Source organism: Blastomyces gilchristii, assembly GCF_000003855.2.
Source record: "Blastomyces gilchristii SLH14081 genomic scaffold supercont1.3, whole genome shotgun sequence".
NCBI classification, from domain to species: Eukaryota; Fungi; Ascomycota; class Eurotiomycetes; order Onygenales; family Ajellomycetaceae; genus Blastomyces; species Blastomyces gilchristii.
Window position 1 is genome coordinate 1,299,023 of NW_003101680.1, and position 15,823 is coordinate 1,314,845.

Here is a 15,823-nt window from a genome sequence, read left to right on the forward strand (position 1 = left end):
ACCAGGCCAGCCAGTCGTAATTGCGTACTCCGTACTATTATTGGCTAGGACAATCCATGGCTGATGGCCGAAAATGCGAGCAACCCAATTGAGCTACTGCTCATCAATTTCATGATTTCATGATTTCAGCTCAGATATCAATCAGCATATGCTTACGCGCTGCGTAATGCACACCAAGGGTGCCGTTCCTCTTCAAACCATAATTAAATGGTCTGAACACCAGGATGACCGGTGAATAAAATTTAAATATGTAACTAAATCATCCTTCAGCCAGAATAATATCAATATCCATGGAATCCATGATGGAGGTCTTCAGTTTTGTTTGTTGGAGAAGAGCATGGGGCCACTTTTTACACTACATTAGTTACCTGCACACTGGCCTGAGAGACATCGTACTACTATCATTATTAAAACAGTTGAAGATAGCGAACAAACACCCATGATCTGAAGGATGCTGACTAGTTATTAGTCAGTGGCAAATTTATGTTATAGTTATATCTTGCATCATCCAACAATATCAAAAAAAAAAAAAAAAAAAAAGGATCCTGTAGGACGGTGGGGCAAAAGAGCTCGATCACCACCAGCTTTATAGACAGATCCTCTCTCACTCGACAAAATTCCCTCTCTTGAAAACATACCAACTGACCAAACCTTCATTTCCAGCTGGCGAGGTCTAATTCCTCATATCCTTCTCATCATCCCCCCGGGGGCCCCCCCCCCCCCCCCCCCCCCCAAAACCATTTTTTTGAATGTTGAATGTATGAACGAGGTTCAACTCAAGAAATACATGCGAATTAAATTTTTCTTTTCCCACTTCCAAGGCAGTGAGTGCTGTGACTGATAGTATAACTAATAAGAATCTCAAGTTCCAGCCAGACTTACAAACCCGCCCCAAAAGAAGGGAAAAGTTAAGAGAGAAGGAAGAAAAACAGCTGCTGTCCCCTCAAAACCAAAAATATAAATTTGAATCATCACTCTATAAAGAATGAAGCTGATACCGGGAGAAAAAATTAAGGAAAAGAAGAAGGAACCTTACTTTTTAGAAAATCTAGAGGGAAAAGGGAAAAAAGAAAAGGATCTTGAAAATTGGTAACTAAATGATTGAAGAGACCGGAAGGGAGGGAGGGAGGGATAAAAATAAAAAGATAAACTATTTCATGAGCTCTTTTTGATATCTCATAATCTTTTTCTTTTTTGTATAAGGATGGATAAGTTACCCGCCCATGACATGACACAACACACACACAGAGCCAGCCTTCTTCCCTCAATCAAATGCGACAAGGATATGCCACCAAAAAGCAACAAGCAAACAAAACTCACATGCACAGGAAAATATGGCATCCTGCCTTGCTTTTGTGCTGCTGCTGTTTAAAAGAACCCCTTCCCGGTCTCTCATAGCTAAATATTCCATCCAGTCCGTCCACACTTTTTTATTTTTCATCCCCGCGTATCGGTTCTTCGTCTCACTCTCTTTTCCTCCTTCCTCCGCTCCTTTATCATGACCACCATCAACCAACACCACGGTCGCCAAAACGAAGGCATAAAGGTCGAATATATCGTTATTTTCCTCCTTTTTTTTAATTTTAATTTTAATTTTAATTTTCCATTGTTTTTTAAGTGAGTCCAAATAAGGGAAAAAAAAAAAGAAAAAAAAAAAGAAAAAAGAAAAATATTAGGATCACTGCTCGTGCAATAATAGCGTAATGTGCCTAGGAAAGTGGCTGGCTTCGCTGCTACTAAAAACAGAGCATGTTAATGCGATAAACTGCAAAAAAGGGAGTGCTTCAACCTCATGCCAACTTTGATTGTCACAAGCGGTTTGGAGTGGGGGTGAGAGGCCACTGGTAGCCGGCTGCGTCGCTGAATTTATATCCAAAGGACGATGTGAAGTCATCCAGGACAGACGGGCCGCGAGATCCTTTAAAAGAAACCGAGAAGATCGAGTTAGCTGTCAAGTAAACACGACAAAGGAGGGGGGTTCATTTTTTGGGGGTGTAGTTGTTAGGGTGGGGTTAAGCTAACCATAGGGATACTCCATTGGCGTGATTTCAGTGTTCTCGTCTAGGTAGTGCAATAGTGGGGTAAAGATTCTCCAACTGGCGTCCAATTCATCGTCTCTTACGAAATTGGAGTGATCTCCCTTCAGAGCGTCTAGGATTAGAGATTCATACGCCTCTGGAATCTTCAGGTCTGAGAATCTTCGCCGGTATGTGAGATCCAGCTCTGTGACAACGGTTTGCATAGAAAGGCCAGGAAGTTTCGAGTTCATCTTGATGTAAACAGACTCGTTGGGTTGTACGCGGATAACAAGTTCGTTTCGCGGGATGTCTTTGAAGATACCCGAGGTGACGTCGCGGAATTGTATACGGATCTCTGTCTTTTGTTCGTTCAAGGCTAATATATCACCAGAAATTAATAACGAACGTGTGCCAGGATCCCAGAGAAGCTTCAGAACCAACCTTTACCCGCCTTCAGAATGAAGGGCACGCCGTCCCACCTCTCATTTTTAATGTATGCCACCATTGCGCAAAATGTGGCGCACCTTGAATCTTTTGGAACTGTGTCGTCTTCTTTATATGCGGGTTTGCTTCCATCGAGAGATTTTCCATATTGACCAATGATGACGTTTTTGGGTTCGATCGCATCAATTCCCCGCAGCACACGTACTTTCTCGTCTCGAATATCCTCAGCGGAAAACGAGATGGGTCGTTCCATTGCTAGAAGGGTTAGGACTTGCAGGAGGTCTAGAGCGATGAATTAGCAGGAAAATTTACGTAAAATGAAAATAATGATTCGTGCGAACTAACGGTTCTGCATAACATCGCGGATGATGCCAAATTCATCGAAATATCCTCCTCTGCCCTCCGTGCCGAACGGCTCTTTGAATGTGATCTAATATATGTTAGTCATACTGCGCCTCGGATCAATTTTAGGGGTCCAAAGGAAATCGTACCTGAACGTTATCGATATGATGGCGATTCCAGGTAGCCCCGAAAAACTCGTTACCAAATCGCAGAATTAAGATGTTCTTCACCATCTCTTTTCCAAGGTAATGATCAATGCGGAATATTTCGTCCTCCTTCCAATCGGGTTCCAGCGCCCTTTGTAATTCACGCGAGCTTCCTAGATCCTTTCCAAATGGTTTCTCTACCTATTTGAGTGAAGGCAGCATTAGCGCCTCATCCCATCCCAACAAACCCCATGTTCATGAAAAAGGGACGTACGATAATTCTCGCAATGCCATTGTTAGGATAGCAGTTCTTCTTTAGATGTTCGGAGACGGTTATGAAGACGCTGGGGGGGAGTGCCATATAAAAGACTCTGTTCTGTTCCTTCTGCCCCTTCTCGAGCTCCTCCAGGTGTTTGTTTAAGGCAACGAAGGAGTCATCCTGATCATATTGGCCCGAAATATACGTGCAAAGATCGCAGAACCCAGCAAGCTGATCCTCAACGTCTTTAGAGGGTACCTTGATATATGACCGTACCCTCCGGATGTATTCAGTGTGGTCCATCTTTGTTCGCGCATATCCGATGATTTTGATATCTTTCGGGAGGAATTTATTGCGGTACTGTAAAACGGCGGTTAATCCATGACTTCATGGTAATTCCTATACTTTACAGAGAACCGAGGGTTAATCCGCTTACCAGGCCAAACAAGGCGGGGAACTGCGATTTCGTTAGTATGAGCTGTGAGTGTCTGGCAGGTTAAGAAACTCACAGTTTTCTTTTTTGCCAGGTCCCCTGATGCACCAAGAACGACGATGACTGTGTCATCTTTCAATTCGATCGAGCTAATTGGGCAGAGAGAAATATGAAAATTAGTAAAATCAACTCCGAAAGAGTGGTAACAATGAAAGTCATGGAGGAATGAATGAACCAGAGGTAGACTAAGAGATGACGGAGATGCGAACAGGCCACGATAAGCTCTACTTGCTAAGTACAGCCCAGTGGTAGAAGACATGAAAGCCAAAATGCGCATCACTTGCTACCTCGTTGTCTGTGTTTTGGGCAGGATTTTCTGACAGGGCACAGCTCAGCTGGTAGAGACGGTCCTGTTCAACACAGAGATAACTTACGGAGCACCATGCCTGCCTGAAGAGTCGGCAAGCGAGCTGGCCATTGTGCAATTGGCCCAGGGTTTAAGGTGGGATGTGTCGGGGGGAGGAGGTGAGCTTCGAGTCCGACTCCAGAAGAAAATGTTGGCACGTACGACGGAGAGAAATGGCGCAAGGTTCCAAGATAAGACGCAAGATAGAGAAAGAAGGCAAGTCAAGACCACGACATGAGATGGAAGAGGAGTTTAAGATTGCGAAGGGAAAGAGAGCAAGAAGAATCCGAGTTGGAAAAGGCGGAAACGGAGGAAACGGAGGAAACGAGGACGGGTGGTTGTGGTTGTGGTTGGGGGAGACGATGTTGCGGATGTGCTGATGATGACACAGCCGCCAGCTCCTTTCGCGGAACAAAACTGCAGCAGTGCGGGAAAGGCGGCGGGACAGAGATCAAGGTCAACAAAAAGTGTTGAATCAGACTCAATGATAAATAATAATTAATGGTTTGAGGGCCAGTGTCTGTCTGGTGGGGGCGGGGGGGGGGCATGGCATGGCATTGGGTTTTAACTAAACAATCATGGAAATGACTACTACAACAGAGGCTGGCTTGGGTGGCGGCGCGAGCGACAGTTTAACTACTACAAGTGCCCAGCTGGTTACATCCAGCTTGCAAGCTCTCCAGAGTCTCCACGGGAAACGGATTGATGGGAAGACTTGGCTGAGTTACGGGCTGCCGTTCGCACCACAACCACTACGCAGTTACTTGTATTGTGTCACACCAGTGCCTGCGCCAATTGTCAGTCATGGCTGTGATATGTGATATTCTTATTTCTGCTTGCTCCTTTGTCAAGCCCGTGCCATTCGAAAGGCCAATCCGGATTTCGTTGGAGAGGGGAAGAATATTGCAGATGAGCTGTCCGAAGAAAGCCCCATATCAATCAAATTTTTATTACAGTAACTACTTAACTAACTAATAACTAAGTTACTTCGTAGTTACTTATTAGAAGGCAAGCGACAGAATTGCCAGTAGCAGCTCACCTGGATCCAGAAAAAGATGACAGCAGAGTACTTCTTTCGCTCAGGAACGAAGGCCCGAAGATCTTCGCTGAAGCATATCCTCAGAACTGAAACCGACCCGAGCTCTCCTTCAATCTATTCTCATGGTGGGGTTGAGAGGGACCAAGGAAAAAGCAAAGAATATTAACTTAGTTATCCCAGCGTTTGTTTGGCGTTGACTCGTTGAGCTCGCCCCCTCGCCTTCAAGTTAACTACCACTTAGCGGTCAAAAACGTCATGCATGGCAAATTTTTCGGCCAGCGTTTTATCCAAAAAAATTTGCGCTGGTTGCTCACCGAATGGTCTCCACTCCTGGCCCTAGCAGGAGACTCGCTAATAAATTAATCGCTGCAAATCCTCGTCGAAGCAAAACGGCTGCTTGATAATCTGTACGGAGTAGTTACAGATAAATCACACTATTCCCACCTTTGGTAATGCCAATTGGGCAAATTGTTATTAATGAGTGCCGTTACCCCACCGTTTGCATCGACTCTACTACTCTACTATATATACGCGTACATACCCTGAGGAAGGCTTGAATACATTCCTTGTTGAGCCAACACTAGATCTAAGCAAGCCTGTCTCAACGAGATAAGGGGAGCGAAGACGAGATCAAAATGGCTGTTTTCTTTTTATGGCCCCCCCTCCCGCTTGCTCTAAGAGGCCACGGTCAACTTCGGAGCACAGTGCTCCCCCAGCTTCGCAGACACCCTCGTATGTTTCCTTGTCGGACCAAAAAAAAAAAGTACATACAAAAGTGCAGACATTTGTTCTCCATCTCACCCTGAAGTGGTTCTACGGAGTGTTTATGTACCTGTCACAGTCATCATCCCCGCTGACGGCTGACCTGAGCTTATCATTATTCAGCTGGTTGGAGGCTGTGGAGAAGGGTGGTGAGCGAGCCAAAATATGCCAGCCAAAGAAGCCACAGGGCATGACTTCGATATCAATCTCATCGTGCAGGGGCCGCTATCGCTATGGTTTGCCATCCAACCAGAACGCGGCAAGGACCCATTTCCCAAAGCATTTCTCTGCTCCGGCAGCTGTTGGGAACTCTTTTTTTTTTTTTTTTTTTTTTTTTTTTTTTTTTTTTTTTTTTTTTTATCCCCTTCTCCCCCGGTTTTTTTTCGACTGAAAAGAGGAATTACCTCTACTATTCCATCAGTTTGCGCAGAACGCGTATCACATCTATCCCTAGAATTTTTTTTTCTAAGAGGTATAATTCAGGTCTCTGTACAGTGAGTATGTAACCATTCGTGCATGCAGCATCGGTAAGCTTCCAAAACGGCCGAATTTTCCGAACAGCAGAACCTCCGGAAGCAGAAATGGGTTTGGATGGATCTTGAAAGTAAACGTAACTCATAAACAATAAACATATGGAGAGAGATCAGAATATATTCCCACCCGGAGCCATTATTCGTACCCCGGAAAGCGTTGTGGAACCGTTTACGGCCTTTTTTTTTTTCCACACTTATTATTTAAACAACCTCAGAATAAATACTCCGTAGCTAGACGCAACATTATCAAAAATTTGTGTACAGTACATCTCGCATTTTCCCTAAGTATGTGGTTGGATAGCAACACCCTTATCCTCCTCCAAACCAATCCTTGACGCTTCATTGAACTCTACAAACAAGGGACAAAATTTACCATTGCTGTATACATCCATCAGGGAAACATTTTATTAATTTCCTCTTTTTGTTCAACTTGAACAAACCCTCAATCAACAACAAAGCTTTTTTCTTCTTGTTTTTTTCTTCTTCTTTTTTTACCTCCCCAAAAACAGCCTCGGCCCAGCTTAACCGGAAAACAGTTTCTGGGCACAACCTTGACCTACGCAGTAGGTTGCGAGTTGTGACAGACGAAATATATTTGGCTATTATTATTATTATTATTATTATATTAACTACCCCCACGGACCTGAACGACTCCAGCTTCTGGTTATTTGCCTGTTTTAGGCAAGTCACCTCCGTTGGTTTTCTAGAAAATCCACAGTGGAGATCCCCCGACTCGACTCCATTTATACTGTCACGCAATCAATCATTATTCTTTATTCCTCAGAAACCGAGCTTGAGCTCTGAAATAGGACAATCAATCTAGCACCGATAGACGCAGAGAGCTGCCATGCCACGTCTTGATATATCAGAGCCAGTTATCGGGTCTGGGTACCTTTTTCCATATAAAAATGAAACACGCCGACACATGGTATTAACTTTCTAGGGGATTGCTTCGAAGGAGACGACGCTTATAAGGTCACTATTTCGTGGTATCGCCCATTGATCTTGAAGATGGCTGTTAACTTACCTGAGACTAGTAGACTGTGAGGAGGCTTGGCCATAGATATCTTTAGTTAGAGCCATAGATATCCTCTGTAGAGTCTCTAAATTTAGGCATGATAGTGTTAGCTGATATGGACGTATCAAAATGACACCAGAAGGGAAATTGTTCATCTTCATATCATCTCATCTTCTTTTACTGTCCTCCTCACAGGTGCATTTCAAGGAGAATTGCTCTATAATGCTGAGAGCGAGGCTTCAGGCCGCTTAACCAATGTGATGTTTCTGTCACGCTTGGGCAGATAAAAAGAAGTCATCATGCGCCCGGAATGGCAAGTATGTTGCGCTTGGCGAACAACAATGATAGTGAGAGAGAAGAGCTGAGGTGAGGGGCTCAGGTGATGTTTCCAGAAAACGAGTTCAAAACACATCCCAGGATGTCTGCCATTGTCTGTATGTAAAATACCTGCTGCATGCTTCTGTGACCAGACAAAACAAAACGTAGGAGCGGATGACTCCCCCACACATCGAAGTTCCAGTACTGTGGATGAATCATAGCATATACCAAGACCTGCTTGTGAAGTTCAACTGCTATAACTCAATGGAAAACGAGGAAATTGGTAGAAAGTGACAATCCGATGTGAAGAGGTTAAAACGCCCAGTACTGCCTTCCAGTGCGGCCCGCAAATAAGGGAATCATGTGCGAGATCTCACACGAATATATTTCTGGAACTTTGCAAATGGGGTTTGCTTATCAGGCTTCATTTTCAGACTTTCGGGGAACTGACTTAGATCCTGCTCTATAGGTTCGGGATGGTCATTCGTTTATGCCTCGTTGAGGTCGTTTAACGTTCCCACGTGTTACCAGAAGTGAACCTAGGATATACCAGGAAGTCTGGTTAGACTTGACGGAGCTGTCCCTCCCGATGGAAGAGCGAACCGCGGCACTTGCGTCTAATCTGTTTGTTGGTTTTATGCGCAGTCTTCGTTCACCGCGGAAACGAAGGTATGTACCGTGATACCGATGCAGGTGTTGAAAGTTTCGGGCACGCGTTTCTGGGGGTTCGACGGCCAATTAGATATTGTACCGAAATCGGAATAAGCAGAGGCAACTATCATTACCTACCTGCGAAAGAGAGCCTTGATTCCTTCCGAAAACAATTACTCAAAATCAGGTCTAGCTAGTCCTCTGTGATAGGGCTTTCTATGATTCGGTACTAGAAACACAATAGTAGTTAGAAGCGCCAAAATTCTATGTCGGAAGGGCGCCACGCACACCCCGGTCGCTTGGAAACGAAATGTTGGAGGTATATTTATTGGGTTTTCGAGCGTCTCGGGAATGATCTTCGCCTGCCTGCTAACCCCGGGGTCCGTGCAACAGGGTCGGAGCAAAGAGTAAGGTGTTCCAGAGCCTGGAAACACACGTAAAAGGAAGTCCCTGATCTATTCGATGTGTCATGCAAATGTTGGTTTAGGCTGAGATGCGCATGCAGTGGTTCGCAATAAGTAGTCCAGACCGCTTCTGTCCGACGGCTCAACGAAACGGGTATCGGCACATAGGGAGGGCACTTAGAATTTCTGAAATTGCCGTTGCTATCCCTTACCATGAATTTCAAGGTTGTGGGGAGGGGGGTGCGATCCTTAAGCATCCTACGATTTGCGTCTCAGCCAACCATTTGTGCCGTGATCGACAACTATTTCTTTCCGCGACAGGATTCGGGTTCGCAATATGAGTCTGAAATCTGGACTGTTTGTAACTTGCTGTCGGGATCCTCTGCGAGAGCGGGGTTGGGTGAGCTGAAGTATGGAGCTGGCACCGGAGTTAAGAAGTCGTACTTGAGAGTCCAGCTTTTTTAATTCCGGCCATCAGCGTCGACGTTTGCCTAGGCGTCAGTGAACCTGTAACCGAAAGTCTGAGTTTAAACTCCGGCGACTAAAAGATGAAGTGTCCCGAGCATGGGCAATGTGATTATGATGAATGATGGAAACAAGAATCGCCTTATGCGCAAAAGAATCTCCCACCTGAATAGGGGGTGAAAGAATCCGGTTGTCGCTGCGGCGAAGCGCGGTTCCTATATCATATTTTCTATTTTAGCACTCCCTTCATCCAGCCACAGCGTGCTCCACACGTGGGAAAGCCACCAATAAAAGTTCACAGATCGGAATTCGTCGCGTGGTTTGAAGGTTCTAAGGAACAAGAACAAAACACAAAATATGCAGGCGCTTTGACCATGGAGGAGGTGCCGAAAAATGACAACGTATCAAAAAAAAAAAATTATATATACGTAGTATAATAATTCATTCTCCCCCTCAGCACCCAGTATCAAAAGGGAGTTGAGGAGGTTTTTCCTCAATCTGGCCAATCGGATACACGACGACGGCGTAAGCTTTGGTTGCAACCTCGGCAACTGAAGGTCTTGCCATCGCCAATTTGTGAGCAGATACACTTAATATTTATTGTAGAGGGTTGTTTAACTTCTTTAGCCCGGATTGTAGCCACTAGTTATCAAAAATTGATCGTACCCAGAAAGCTAGCCAGGCTAAGCTTTTATGACATCTACTTTCCCTTCTCTAACCACGCAGCTGGAAACAGGTAAACAAACAATAATGTCCGGCCATGACGTTAAACCGGCCCTATCCTCGACTCGGGCGTTAGGGAATCGCTTTAGGTTAGCTCCCACCAAATAGTTTTCGTATTTACGATGGGGCAAAGTCGGAAAACCGAGTTGCCGAGTGGATTCGATCAATAAGCAAGGACATCTAGAATTTCCAAGTTGGCTGCCGAGGGCTGGGAACTGGGGTCGGTCCCCCGTCTTTTGCCGCCCTTTTTGCCGTTCACCCAACACATTTACTCATATTCTTCGGCGCACCCAAGCTCCTGTGGAATGGGGTTCTGAATTTTCTTTTTCTGTCTTCGATTTTCCTGCCTTTTCGTGGTATGTCGCTCTGGTCTTGCTTATCCTGTGCAGGGGGCGTTTGTGATATAGGACAATCTTTCCGCCCTATATAACTGTTTCCAAATTTGGAACCGAGAGACCGTGAAACGCTTTTTTGGGACTGCTTTTTCAGTTCTTGCATTTCCTGTTCGTTCGCCGTTGACATTAGCATATCCACTATCCACATTATAATTACTAGTTAATTCAAAAAATCTCTTTACGCTAGTTGATTGCTGTATATGAGTTGTTGTTGCAGACGGAGTCTTGAAAGATCTCTTTGCATCCAGTGCGAAAAACATGGGCGTTCCCGACGAAGATCACACACACGATTGTTCTTCCACGATACAGGCAGGCCATAGCCCGATCATGGAAAAAGATTTTGATTGCGGAAAGCCTGCTGGAATGGGAATTCTCAACACAAAGGGAAGTGGGACAGAGAGTGGTAACCAGGAGCAGGACGAATTTGAATCAGATAGCCAAGCAAGTCCGAGAACAGAGGAAAATGATTCAACGACAGCTGCTACGGCCGATGATCGTCCGCCGCAGAGTGAGAAAATGACCAAGAAGCAGATATTTGTGGTCATGTTTGCGCTATGTGTGAGTGGATTTAAACAAGCCTCCCCGAAATTCCCTCAGAGGCCAGTTTCATTTTCTATCTCTGATAAGAAGTGGAAAATGGCGGATATAAGATTTCGGAGAGCTAACGCATATTTCGCATATATAAAACTAGATCGCTCTATTTCTCGCAGCTCTTGACATGGTGAGCCATCATCTTTCCCCCCTTTTCCGCGCGTGTAGATATTAACTCTACAATAGTCAATTATAGCCACCGCGCTCCCCACAATCGCCAGCCAGTTCAACGCATCTGAAAGCGGCTATTCATGGATGGCCTCATCCTACCTCCTGGGGAATGCCGCAGTCATTCCTCTCTGGGGGAAACTGAGTGACATATGGGGCCGCAAGCCTATCATTGTCTTCGCAAACGTTCTATTTCTGCTTTCGAGTCTGATGTGCGCTCTAGCGCCGAATACAGCAACACTGATTGCGGGAAGAACCATTCAAGGAGTCGGCGGCGGCGGTCTGGTTCTGCTCGGACAGATTTGCGTGGGTGATTTGTTTAGTCAAAGGTGTGTAGGTGTGCAAACATTTCAATTGATGATTTTCAATCCTTCGATTTTTCTCCTAGTTATATTCAACCCCATTTCAATGCTTCGTTGTTCTAAAAAAAATGAAATAAGCCGTTTGCTGAACTGCAAATCTGTGAAATTGATAGAGATCGTCCAATATATTATGCCATGTTCGGCATGACGTGGGCTATCGCAGGCTCCCTGGGTCCCGTTGTGGGAGGCATATTTACTGAGAAGGTGACATGGAGATGGTGTTTCTATATCAACCGTCAGTAACCCAATCCACATTTGTAACCTTTCGAGTACTTAACATTATTTCCCTCGACAGTCCCATTCGGCGGCGTGGCCCTTGCAACCCTCATCATATGGCTCAAAATCGAAACGCCCAAAACCCCTCTAATCGCCGGTCTGCGCACAATTGACTGGCTGGGCACCATAGTCGTTATCGGTGGAACACTAATGTTCCTCCTCGGCCTCGAATTCGGCGGGGTAGCTAACCCCTGGAATTCCGCAACGGTGATTTGCCTCATAGTTTTCGGCGCCATCACCCTGGGAATTTTTGTCATCATCGAACGCAAAGTGGCCAAGTACCCCATCCTGCCAATGTCCCTGTTCGCAGACTCGAGTAATGTCTTCACCCTATTAGTAAACTGGTCGCACGCGTCGAACTTCATCGCCGGCGCGTTTTTCCTCCCACTATACTTCCAAACGGTCCTCGGCACGTCCCCCATCATGAGTGGTGTCTATATTCTGCCTCAGGCAGTCTCTCTATCCGTCGTTTCCTTTATCATCGGCTTCATCATCCGCAAGACGGGCACATATGTCGAATATATCAGATTGGGTATGCTCGTCATGACGCTGGGTACTGGATTATACATCGATTTTAAACCATACACATCGTTTCCAAGGCTGATTATATACCAAACCATTGCCGGAATTGGAACTGGTCCGAATTTCCAAGCTCCCTTGCTAGCTCTGCAATCGCGAGTCCCCCAATCGGAAGTATCAACCGCGACTTCAACGCATTCATTTATCAGACAGCTCTCGACTGCCTCCTCTGTTGTGCTGGGTGGAGTGGTTTATCAGAACGTCCTCAAACAATCCGCCTCAAAGCTACTGGCTGCACTCGGCCCAGAGCTCGCGGAGTCATTTCTTGGAAATTTCGCCGGTCCACGAGCGGAGAGTCTAGCGGCATTAACGCAGGCGCAGCGAGATACCGTGTTGGATATATATAACGTCGCATTTAGCCGTGTATGGATTTTCTATACTGCTATTGGTGCAGTCGGCTGCGTATTCAGCTTTTTCATCCGGAAGAAGGAACTTAGTCGGGATCACGAAATTACCAAGACGGGGCTAGAAGCGCAGGAGCTTGCCAGACAGGCCCGTATCACTGCGAAACGTGAGAGAAAGGAGAAGAAGCTGCAAGACAAGGCCGCGAATGGGAACGGGAACGGGGACGGCGCAATGAAAGAGCCTGTTTAGATTGTGATATTTTTTAGTGTGGAATCCCCTACCTTTCTTGTTCATTTGATTTTACTGTCTTGTTGTATATAGTATACCCCGTCCTGCATTTTTGTATGTATGTCCCTGTCCAAAAGTATAATTTGAACATAGAGCTCTGTGCTTTTATCTGGCCTTCACCTATATAGTTTTAGTAACTATATAGATAATTGAAGAAAAGACAACGATATCAACACAAAACTGCTCTCATTGAATCATAGGATGATGTTTGTCAGAAGTGACAATTTCTATTTCTGTTCTTTGTCGTGCTGATGCCAACGTCCATTTTGGTCCCGGATTCGGGCAATCTCACTGTTCCGGAGCCTCAGGGAGCGGGGATGCAGCAAAGAGCCTCATATTTATGCCTCAAGCTGATTGAAATTGTTTTTTGCTCTCTTCACTACCAGAGTCCAGACTTCAGCCATGGCATCGTTATTGACTACTCAGGAGGCAATACTCTAAAATTAACATTTTAGTCAAGGTTAAGCACGTGTTTTACCTGATATCCTCTGTCTCTATCGGGCCCTTTCCCTTTATACCCCTGATCTAAGGTAGGAAATTTCATTCAATCATTGGTATGGTATATGAAAGGAGCCCAAAATGGATAATCCGAAAAAAAAGAATAGAAAAAGAAAAAGAAAAAGAAGAGAAGAGAAAGGAAAGAGAAAAAAAAAAAGAAAGGCAGATAAATTGCGTCGCGAAAAGAACCGGACCAAATATCTAGTTATTACAGTTATTAGGGATGTAGAAAACGGTTGTGCACTTAGCCTATGTAATAGGTCATCTCTGACGTCTCATTCGCGAAGGCGTAAACATTCTACATCGTCGCAAAGGACATGTTAGAGTTCAGTAAAATACACGGAGGAAGTTTAATGGCAATCGCACACGGGAAAAATGAAAAATGAAGCACTAACCAGTTAAAAACTCCTCAAAACCCAGTGTAATATATCCATCCCTATCATCATCATACCTCTTAAACACATCCGTCATACGTTTGAGCGTGATGCACGCTTGCACAAATAGATCAAAGCTCATCCCGTCCTTCTGCCCGGGTATGGGCGTCCCCTTGTTCCTCGCCCTATTCTCAAATATCGAAAATATCATCCCCACAAACGGCGGACTAAGCGTATACCCAAACGCGATCAGCGCCTTGCTAAACTCCGCCAGGCTAATCCGGCCGCTACGATCCTCATCGAAGCGCTCAAAGAGCTCCCGCCAGGCGGCCAGGAACCGCCACAGGGCAACGAACTCGTCGAACCCTACGCTGCCAGACCCGTCCTTGTCGAACATACGGATCATCATTTTTACCGTGTACGCGTCGAAGGAGGTATAGTCTGCATTTACTAGGGCGGACCCCAGTTCTGTTTCAGATAGGGCGCCTGAGTTGGACGCATTGGCGGCGCGGAAGAGAGGGAAGAGTTCCTTGGGGTCGTCAGATTGTGGTAAGCCAGGCCCCGAAGGTTGAGGGCTTCGTGGCGGGCCGCATGTTGGGGTGGGCCGGTTCTGGGCCGGGTGCGCAGGAGGAGGCCCAAAGCCGTAGTTTCGAGGGGGCGGGGAATAGAGACGACCGCTGGTACTGGAAATAGGGGCTCCTCTTCCACCATACTGTCCTGCGGTAGCTTGTACTGCTCCAGGCGGAACGACTCCGGGACCGCCACCGCTGCCTGTACGTGCGTAGCTATGTTGCGTGGGTATTTGTGAATGGGGTTCTGGTCTTTGGGTAGGGGAGATGCGGGTCTGCTGAGGTGGTGGGCCGTTTTTTGGCGGTGGCATAGGGGGGCGCTCTCGGTTTGGATCTGGTCGAGCGGACATTTCGCCTAGCATTTGTGCCACCTAAGAACAAAGAGAGGTGAGCTAACTGTTAATCCAACGGACAAAAGCCGTCACTGGCAAACGTGGGATTGGAGAACCTTTCCCTAGAGAGGAGCCATTTGTCAACGTACCTGCTCTGGCTCCGCATGTCTGCAGGCGGATAACTGCTAGTTAGTCTCCAGTCGCCATTCTAAGATAGTGGAGAGGAGGAGGAAAGCTAGAGCACGTACGCGGGAAGTGCATCAGGGTTGTATGCGCCCTTGTATGCCATGGTGGGCGATGTGTGCTGCAGTCTATGGTAGGCAGAGATCAGGGAGTTGGAGCGGGTGGTTTATAAAAAAAAAAAAAAATTACCAGCAGGGTGATGGTCGTGATACTAATAACAGAAGAGTACAGCCTGACAATGACGATATGATATGTATTGGGTTGGTGAATCGGTCAGACGAACTCCTAGTCTTGAGCTAGCCCAACCGCCAAGCCGGTTTGCTGATTCCGTGTTGAATAATAAAGCGCAACAATACGAAGCGGGCTGAAATCTCGTTGTTTTCAAAATGCCACGGGCTATTAATATATAGAATGGCTCCTGTTAGGAATCTAATAAGGGGCCAGAGATCTGGATGGTGAGAGTCGCATTCATGGCGGGGAAACATCGCGATTGTGTCTGGAGTCTGGTTCGTACAGCGGAACAGGCGACCAAGCCCTTTTTACCTAAGCCTTTCAGCCCTAACTAAGCCCTAAATTGGCGGTGGCTGAGACTTCCATCTGCAATGCCAAGGATCCAGTCTTCCTCCTCTTCCTCTTTCCTAGGCCATACGATGTAAACAATTTGTTTGTACTGAGGTCGTTAGTTAAGTTAGTTACCCAGACAGCTGGCTAATCATATGTCATGGGGATGGGATGGGGGAGGAGGGAGAGGAATTGGTTGGCTAACTACGGAGTAACTACTCCGTACGCAGTAACTATGGGATGGATAGTTAAATGATAGCGCTGGTCGTTGAAAAAACTGAGTGGAGCTAGTTAAAGAGTGCAAAACTTGCAAACATCCCGCGGCGCGATGCTGACAATTA

General features: G+C 46.0%; 4 protein-coding genes across 9 annotated transcripts; 1 reads left to right on the forward strand and 3 right to left on the reverse strand.

Moving 5' to 3' along the window:
- Window positions 1-540: 540 nt before the first annotated feature.
- BDBG_01949 lies at window positions 541-5,971 on the reverse strand. 2 transcript variants are annotated; one of them, XM_002627232.2, is made up of 9 exons: window positions 4,077-5,968; window positions 3,719-3,791; window positions 3,646-3,666; window positions 3,225-3,569; window positions 2,954-3,151; window positions 2,808-2,892; window positions 2,460-2,744; window positions 2,023-2,394; window positions 541-1,918 (listed from the first exon to the last, which is right to left on the reverse strand). In XM_002627232.2, exons 1-9 carry the CDS (start codon window positions 4,118-4,120, stop codon window positions 1,809-1,811), a joined length of 1,533 nt encoding a protein of 510 aa, XP_002627278.1. In that variant the 5' UTR covers window positions 4,121-5,968; the 3' UTR covers window positions 541-1,808. The 2 variants fall into 2 exon arrangements, with proteins under 2 accessions (XP_002627278.1, XP_031576782.1); XM_031720561.1 differs by having other exon boundaries at window positions 3,225-3,666; window positions 4,077-5,971.
- A 421-nt stretch (window positions 5,972-6,392) lies between these two features.
- BDBG_16485 lies at window positions 6,393-9,656 on the reverse strand. Of its 2 annotated transcripts, XM_031724431.1 has the most exons (4): window positions 9,218-9,656; window positions 8,658-9,155; window positions 8,508-8,598; window positions 6,996-8,437 (listed from the first exon to the last, which is right to left on the reverse strand). In XM_031724431.1, the coding sequence occupies exon 2, from the start codon at window positions 9,028-9,030 to the stop codon at window positions 8,695-8,697; it is 336 nt and encodes a 111-aa protein (XP_031576784.1). In that variant the 5' UTR covers window positions 9,031-9,155; window positions 9,218-9,656; the 3' UTR covers window positions 6,996-8,437; window positions 8,508-8,598; window positions 8,658-8,694. The 2 variants fall into 2 exon arrangements, with proteins under 2 accessions (XP_031576783.1, XP_031576784.1); XM_031724430.1 differs by having other exon boundaries at window positions 6,393-8,437; window positions 8,658-9,656.
- A 227-nt stretch (window positions 9,657-9,883) lies between these two features.
- Window positions 9,884-13,491, forward strand: BDBG_01951 (MFS drug transporter). Its single transcript, XM_031720562.1, has 5 exons — window positions 9,884-10,914; window positions 11,048-11,077; window positions 11,134-11,444; window positions 11,591-11,712; window positions 11,773-13,491. The coding sequence occupies exons 1-5, from the start codon at window positions 10,615-10,617 to the stop codon at window positions 12,924-12,926; spliced, it is 1,917 nt and encodes a 638-aa protein (XP_031576785.1). The 5' UTR covers window positions 9,884-10,614; the 3' UTR covers window positions 12,927-13,491.
- Window positions 12,142-15,760, reverse strand: BDBG_01952 (EF hand domain-containing protein). Of its 4 annotated transcripts, none has more exons than XM_002627235.2 (5): window positions 14,987-15,760; window positions 14,888-14,906; window positions 13,859-14,777; window positions 12,959-13,761; window positions 12,142-12,714 (listed from the first exon to the last, which is right to left on the reverse strand). In XM_002627235.2, exons 1-4 carry the CDS (start codon window positions 15,025-15,027, stop codon window positions 13,739-13,741), a joined length of 1,002 nt encoding a protein of 333 aa, XP_002627281.2. In that variant the 5' UTR covers window positions 15,028-15,760; the 3' UTR covers window positions 12,142-12,714; window positions 12,959-13,738. The 4 variants fall into 4 exon arrangements, with proteins under 4 accessions (XP_002627281.2, XP_031576786.1, XP_031576788.1 ...); XM_031720563.1 differs by having other exon boundaries at window positions 14,855-14,906; XM_031720565.1 differs by lacking the exon at window positions 12,142-12,714 and adding an exon at window positions 12,715-12,742 and having other exon boundaries at window positions 13,859-14,906; window positions 14,987-15,707.
- Between the last annotated feature and the right edge of the window lie 63 nt (window positions 15,761-15,823).

Excerpts from the sequence above, each read along its gene's own strand:
- BDBG_01949 (XM_002627232.2), bottom strand. The coding sequence starts at position 4,120 with ATGGCCAGCTCGCTTGCCGACTCTTCAGGCAGGCATGGTGCTCC. Across the intron at positions 2,745-2,807 it reads CCGCGATGTTATGCAGAACC|ACCTCCTGCAAGTCCTAACC; the intron begins GTTAGTTCGCAC and ends TCATCGCTCTAG. Across the intron at positions 1,919-2,022 it reads GCCAATGGAGTATCCCTATG|GATCTCGCGGCCCGTCTGTC; the intron begins GTTAGCTTAACC and ends TTTCTTTTAAAG.
- BDBG_16485 (XM_031724430.1), bottom strand. The coding sequence starts at position 9,030 with ATGCTTAAGGATCGCACCCCCCTCCCCACAACCTTGAAATTCATGGTA.
- BDBG_01951 (XM_031720562.1), top strand. The coding sequence starts at position 10,615 with ATGGGCGTTCCCGACGAAGATCACACACACGATTGTTCTTCCACGATA. Across the intron at positions 10,915-11,047 it reads TGGTCATGTTTGCGCTATGT|ATCGCTCTATTTCTCGCAGC; the intron begins GTGAGTGGATTT and ends ATATAAAACTAG. Across the intron at positions 11,078-11,133 it reads TTCTCGCAGCTCTTGACATG|TCAATTATAGCCACCGCGCT; the intron begins GTGAGCCATCAT and ends ACTCTACAATAG.
- BDBG_01952 (XM_002627235.2), bottom strand. The coding sequence starts at position 15,027 with ATGGCATACAAGGGCGCATACAACCCTGATGCACTTCCCGC. Across the intron at positions 13,762-13,858 it reads TTTTGAGGAGTTTTTAACTG|AATGTTTACGCCTTCGCGAA; the intron begins GTTAGTGCTTCA and ends GCGACGATGTAG.